The sequence below is a fragment of the Drosophila sechellia genome, chromosome X (assembly GCF_004382195.2).
Source record: "Drosophila sechellia strain sech25 chromosome X, ASM438219v1, whole genome shotgun sequence".
NCBI classification, from domain to species: Eukaryota; Metazoa; Arthropoda; class Insecta; order Diptera; family Drosophilidae; genus Drosophila; species Drosophila sechellia.
The window spans coordinates 15,449,343-15,455,343 of record NC_045954.1 but is presented as its reverse complement, the minus strand read 5'-3'; the positions used below and the strand labels follow the sequence as shown (position 1 = coordinate 15,455,343).

Here is a 6,001-nt window from a genome sequence, read left to right as displayed (position 1 = left end):
TTATTGTTTTTGGCCAGATATCGATTGGCGATAGGCAGACCGGCCGCAAAGGTACATGGCAAAAGGCTGACAGCTACGAAACCAAGTGCCAAAATTCAAAACTTTAACCATACGTTTATTGTAAAAAAAATACCTTTAATTTTTATCTAATATGCAAGTATTTTGGAATTAAGAGCCGCTGAACTTTATAGTTAAAGTTGGATAACTCTTAGCAAACTTAGTAATAGTGTAGACTGAGGGTCTACCTAACGATTTATCCCAAGCAAATCCAAAGAGAAAGCCACGTCACTTCATAAATTCGGTTGCAACGTTTATTTGAAATCAAAAAAACATTTGCTCAACACAAACAAAAAGTTGTTGAGGAGAAACATATTGACTGACTAATGAGTTGAGTAAGTGGCATGGTATTTACAGCCTGGCAGGGAGCCGATCCTACTCCGTTCCGATCCCTTCTAGAAAGTACGTGGCTGGGATCCGAAACCAAGCCCCACGCCGCGCATCGTGTGTGTGGCGGCTCGCGCCATCTCGTACTGCTGCTCCATGTTGGAGAACATGCGCTGGCGCTGCTGCACGTCCGTGGGCACTTTCGTTCCGCCAGCGGCTCCCGATGGCGCAGCACCTCTGACTGCGCGATTTCCCTCGCCTGCTGCACTCCCATTGGTGGACTCTGCCCTGTCATCGCCATTGTCGGAAGTACCTGTGTTCTTGATACCCATCAGGCGCATAAACTTGGAGGCCACCTTGCCGTCGGAGTCCTGGGAGAAGTGCGCGTTGCCCCACTTGTTCGCCGAGTTCTCGCTCTTCTTGGAGCCCCACAGCAGCTTGCGCTTCTGCTGCTGCTCCGCATAGCGATTGGCATTGATGATGCTCGGATTGTAGTAACTGGGCAGCTGGATGGGTTCTGCGACTGGTGCTGCTGCCGCTGGTGTGCTCAGCTCCAAGGACATCAGCGAGGGTATCTTGGGCGCATAGTTGGGCGTGGGCAGGAGACCACCGCCACCGCCGCCAGATGAACCGGCTGCCATAGCTGCGGCTGCTGCATTGGCAGCTACCAGAGCGGCCGCTGCAACCCTCGCCGCTGCTGTTGCATTAGTTGCCGTTGATCCTGCTCCGCCGCCTGACTTAGCGAGCAGAACATGAGATCCGGCCACAGCTCCAACGCGAAGTGTTGTGGCATGTTCTTCCTTCGGAGATCTGGAGCGGCTGCTGGAGTCGCGTTCGCGATATTTGCGTGACTGTTGCGACTGATGGTGGCGACGAGCGGGCGGCGTGCCCGGGGGTGTGCGGGAATCGGATCGAGAGTCCCGGCGACGACGACTGCGTTCATCATGGGAGCGACGGACTGATGCTGCACTGACCGCTGCAGCGGCGGCTGACGATGAGTTGTTGTGATGATGATGATGGCGTTCCTTGCCACTGTGGTGGCGACTGCTCTTCTCCGAACGCCTGCGGTCCCGATCCTTGTCGCGATCTCGCTCCCTCTCCCGGTCACGATCGCGCTCCCGCTCCCTGTGGCTGTTGCCGTCTTTGGTACGATGGTGGCGATGGTCGCCCTGTAAATAGCATGGACATTAGTTTGGCTGAGTTATGCTGAGTTGCCTGGGAGTTGATTAGGACTCTGTCTCACCTTGCTGTGATCCTTGTCGCGTCCTTTGTCCCGACTGCGTTCTGAATCGCTGCGCTTCTTGTCCTTGTCCTTGTCACGTTCGCGGTCGCGGTCCCGTTCCCTGTCCTTGTCCCGCTCCTGGCGGTGGCGACTGCTGGGCTTCGGCTCCTGGAACGGGATGAAGCAACCCATTGAGGAGAATTACATTAGAGCGTATGGATCTACGAATCTGCGTCGGTGACTAAGGATCTAGATCTAGATGCTAGATGCTTAGGATGCTGGAGGGGGAATAGAAAGAGGATTCGGGCTGTGGGCCACCAGCTGGGGCCCGAGGTCCTTTCCGGGGTGTCCTAGATTGCTTAGAGTGTTGTTAGGTTCTATTTGATCGCTTTTTGTATACTCACTTTCGTGCGCCTTGATCTCTCTTTCGCAATATCTCTCTCTCTCTCGCTTTCGCGCCACCAGTGAGTGAGTGAGTGGGTGGGTGGGTGGGTGGTTGTGTGTGTGTGTGTGCGGGCGGGCATGTGTGTGGTGAGTGTGATTGTTCTACATGCTTTTACCATTTTCAGTGGCTCACACACACCCACCAACACAGCCACAGAGTCGCACACAGGACTACACACACAGTGGTGGTCATAACAAATTTGATCGATTGTCGCATTATCGAAGAAGCTATTGGTAATCGAGCGATTACTACGATCGGGCTATTGTCAATTATCGTCGGTCAGGTTTGTGTTCGTCTTTTTTTGTTTGTTTTTGACTTGTTTGTTTTGAAAATGGTTTTTCGTTTTGGTTCGATTCGGTTTCGTTTACGTAACAACAATAACAATGATAATAAAATGGTAGAGTTTAGTCATTTAAATATTGATTGGCATATAAAGTTTGTAGTCTTAACTAAGCTGGCCGAACAACAACAATGTGTGTGTAAATCGCAAGCGGACCGACCAAACAGAATTTTCTTTCTTTGGATTTGAGTTTGAGTTTTCGGCCCATAAGAAGCTGGCAGTAGCGAAATTTGAATGGAACGGGTTGGAGCGCAAGCAGTCGATCGTGGAGATCAATATATAATATACAGTTGCGGTAACAATAATAGCACCATAAGCACATTCGTGTTTGCCCCATCGTTTCTCTATTTTCTGACATTTTTTCATAATTTTTTTTAACTAATCTTAAATACTACAATGATTTTCAATCGAAATAATAAAATTGGTAAAAGATCTAATGGATATTTTAAAAATAATTGGTAAAACAAAAAAAAAACCTTCAAGTTTAGGCGGTAACAAAAATAGCACTGTTTCTCGTATTTTGCTAAAACTAAATCAAAAAATAAAATAAGAGTTCAACAAATGGATTATATCTTAAGAACTATGTTTAAAGAATATTAATATTTGGTTGCGTGACCATTGTAGGCAATGACAGCTGCGCATCCTCTTGGCATGGAGTCCACCAAGTCCTGGTACCGTTTTTGAGGAATTTTGCTCCATGAATCCTTGATCCTCGATCCCCCATGAATCCAAAGTTCCTCGATATTGTTGGGTTTGGCTTCAGAAACCTTTTTTTCACGTCCGCACAAAGTTTTTCGATTGGATTCAAGTCGGGTGACTGAGCAGGCCATTTCATTACTCGGATCGATTTCTGCTCAAACCACTTTCGAGCTCTCTTGCTCGTGTGTTTTGGGTCGTTATCCTGTTGAAATGTCCCAAAAAAACGGCATTTCATCCTCGGCATATAGTGCCATCACATTTTCCAGGATATCTGTGTAAATGTGCTGATCCATGATGCCTTGAATCATATGAATCGGATCTACTCCATGGTATGAAAAGCACGCCCATACCATGATGTGTGATCCCCCGTGCTTTACCGTCTTAAATGTGAAGCGAGGATTATATTCAGCTCATGGTGGACGCCGAACATAAGACCGAGAGCCTTTCCAACCAAAAAACACAATTTTGCTCTCATCTGACCACAAAAATGTGGCGCCACTTCTCCACAGGCCAGTCCTTGCGTATCTTGGCATATTCGATTCGCTTTGCCACATGCTTCACAGTCAAAAGCGGGACTTTTCTGGGACTGCACACATTAAGGTTGTTTTGTCTTAAGTGTTTGCGAACTGTTTCCACGCTTGCAGCTATCTGGAGCTCCTTCTTCAGTTCCGCCGCCGGCTTAAAAGGCTCCTTCTTGCTTTGCCGAACCAAGCGCTTGATCTCCACGTTGGACATAGAGGGCTTTCTTCCACGTTTTTCGTTATTTTCGACAAACAGAAGTGCGTTGCGGATCATTTTGTTTGAAAAACCAACAAACCGTCCCATTTTAGCGTAGGTTTTACCTTCAGAGATCATGTTTTTAATCAAATTCCTTTTTTCGACGGTAGAATGCTCTTCCCGACCCCATAACTAGAAAATTTTTGGGCTTCTTTCGAAAAAAATTCAATTAAAACCTTTAATGCAACTCCTTTTTTCAAAATTTGTCGAAAAAAAACCCAAAGCAATCACTCCTATTAATTTTATTCAGCAAAAACGTGGTCAGTGCTATTTTTGTTACCGCCTCATTTAGCGCGATTTTGCAGAAAGTGCCCAAAAACAAAAAGAACCGTTACATTGAGAGAGTCAAAATTTCTTGCATAGAGAGACAATATATGGTACTTATTATTCATGCAATCAGACTTTAAAAAAAATAAACATCCAATACCTTTTTTTAGGAAATCAACTTTCCACCTGCAGTAGTGCTATTATTTTAACCGCAGCTGTATATTACTACATTGATATTGAATTTTTCATTGGGGCACAGTAGCTGACCAAATAATAGCACACGAAAATGCCTGAAGCCCTTAAAGATGCAGAATTAAACAAGATTTACTATTTATATCTATAACTAAAGGAAGTATTAATCAATAATAAACGAAGTAAAGTTGAACTCATAATCTGTTCTTGTCGTTAAATTCAATATAATCTATAGAACCAGCGAGAAATGGACTGCATTGTGTTTGACTCTTCCTTTTTCACATTCTATTAATTTAGTTTTAGCAATAAATGTACATTCATATGGATTGCCCTGCGCTGCCAATGACCTTGCCTATGTATGAAATTATTACTTTTGCTGGCATAAAAGAATGGAGGCACTGAAAACTAGGCCGCATTATTGATTTGATGCAGTGTCCTGTTTTATTGCACAAGTACTTTTCTTCTCTATTTAATTGAACCCAAGTGAAATTAAACTCAAAAGCTTAAAAGATCTCGGTTTCGATTTGATTGATATCTATATTTATCAGACGTTTGATTTAAAGCGGACTATGCTATTATTCTGCCCGCCACTGTAAGTGCTGCTGCTGCTGGCAGCGCAGTCGGCGATGGCGTCGCCCTTTGCGGCAGCGGAAGAAAACGGCACATGGAAGATCCGCTTCCGCTCCAACCCCGATACACACACACACATACGTATGAAGTAAGTAGTACAATAGCATATGGTATTTGGTATATACATATATCTATATATATATATGGGGAGTAAATATCGATTTGGTGCAACGGTAATTCTTTACCTCATCAATGCGGCCTCCGCTGCTGCTCCTACGACTCTGCTGCTGCGACATCGGCTTTGTCTTCTCTCTCTCCCGCTCGCGCTCTCTTTCCTTGCCGCGCGGACTATTGCCACTACCATTGTTATTGTTGTTCTTCTGCTTTAGGAAGCTAGCAGTTGTTGTTGTTTTCGTGGATTTAGCATGCGGCAAATGCTGCAGTTGTTGTTGTTGTTGTTGTGGTGCCTAGGGGAATTTTGCAACTTTTAAGAAACAGCAAATTCGCATTATTTTACTAAAGCACTAGGATACTTGAACTATATTATTGGAGTGGTTTTCATTGTTTGATTATGTTTTTTGAATTGATGGGATGAGTTAGGTTTATTTATTTCGCGTTTCCGCGCATTCGCACACACACACAACACAAACACGATACACACGCGCTTCTCATATACGCAAGGAAGAAAAAAAGTGATGAAGATGTATGTGTACACAAAATGCGCTCTGACGATTCTTTCTTTTTTCAGCTGCTTCCGGCCTTGCGGTGTAGGCATATTTACCCGTATCTGAAAGCCAGCATCCTCCTGGTCGTCCTCACTACTATAATTCACTAGGGCCTCCATTGTTTTTGGCCAAAAATTGTTTTAGGCCAAAAATGTGGCTGAAGCACGCAGGTGCGTCCAAAAAAAAAAGTAATCAATTGCTAGAGCAGAAACTAGTGGTGGAACTATTGATAGAAATGGAAAGTGTGACCAGCGCGCGCTTCGAACTATCGATACAATTTCCTAACTATCCGTTGAAAAATAATGTATATTTGAAAAGCCGATGTTTTGAAAAACTAAATTCGCGCGTCTTTTTAGACTAGCTTTAGATTTTGCCAAATT

The 6,001-nt window shown here is 44.6% G+C and overlaps 1 protein-coding gene across 2 annotated transcripts; it reads right to left on the bottom strand.

Annotated features, from left to right (window-relative positions):
* Positions 1-289: 289 nt before the first annotated feature.
* Positions 290-5,831, bottom strand: LOC6620496 (arginine/serine-rich coiled-coil protein 2). Of its 2 annotated transcripts, XM_032726408.1 has the most exons (4): positions 5,678-5,823; positions 5,142-5,363; positions 1,628-1,774; positions 290-1,553 (listed from the first exon to the last, which is right to left on the bottom strand). In XM_032726408.1, the coding sequence occupies exons 1-4, from the start codon at positions 5,738-5,740 to the stop codon at positions 453-455; spliced, it is 1,533 nt and encodes a 510-aa protein (XP_032582299.1). In that variant the 5' UTR covers positions 5,741-5,823; the 3' UTR covers positions 290-452. The 2 variants fall into 2 exon arrangements, with proteins under 2 accessions (XP_032582299.1, XP_032582300.1); XM_032726409.1 differs by lacking the exons at positions 290-1,553; positions 1,628-1,774 and having other exon boundaries at positions 5,184-5,380; positions 5,678-5,831.
* Between the last annotated feature and the right edge of the window lie 170 nt (positions 5,832-6,001).

Excerpts from the sequence above, each read along its gene's own strand:
- LOC6620496 (XM_032726408.1), bottom strand. The coding sequence starts at position 5,740 with ATGGAGGCCCTAGTGAATTATAGTAGTGAGGACGACCAGGAGGATGCT. Across the intron at positions 5,364-5,677 it reads ATGCTGGCTTTCAGATACGG|GCACCACAACAACAACAACA; the intron begins GTAAATATGCCT and ends AAATTCCCCTAG. Across the intron at positions 1,775-5,141 it reads GCGGAGGCCGCATTGATGAG|GAGCCGAAGCCCAGCAGTCG; the intron begins GTAAAGAATTAC and ends ATCCCGTTCCAG.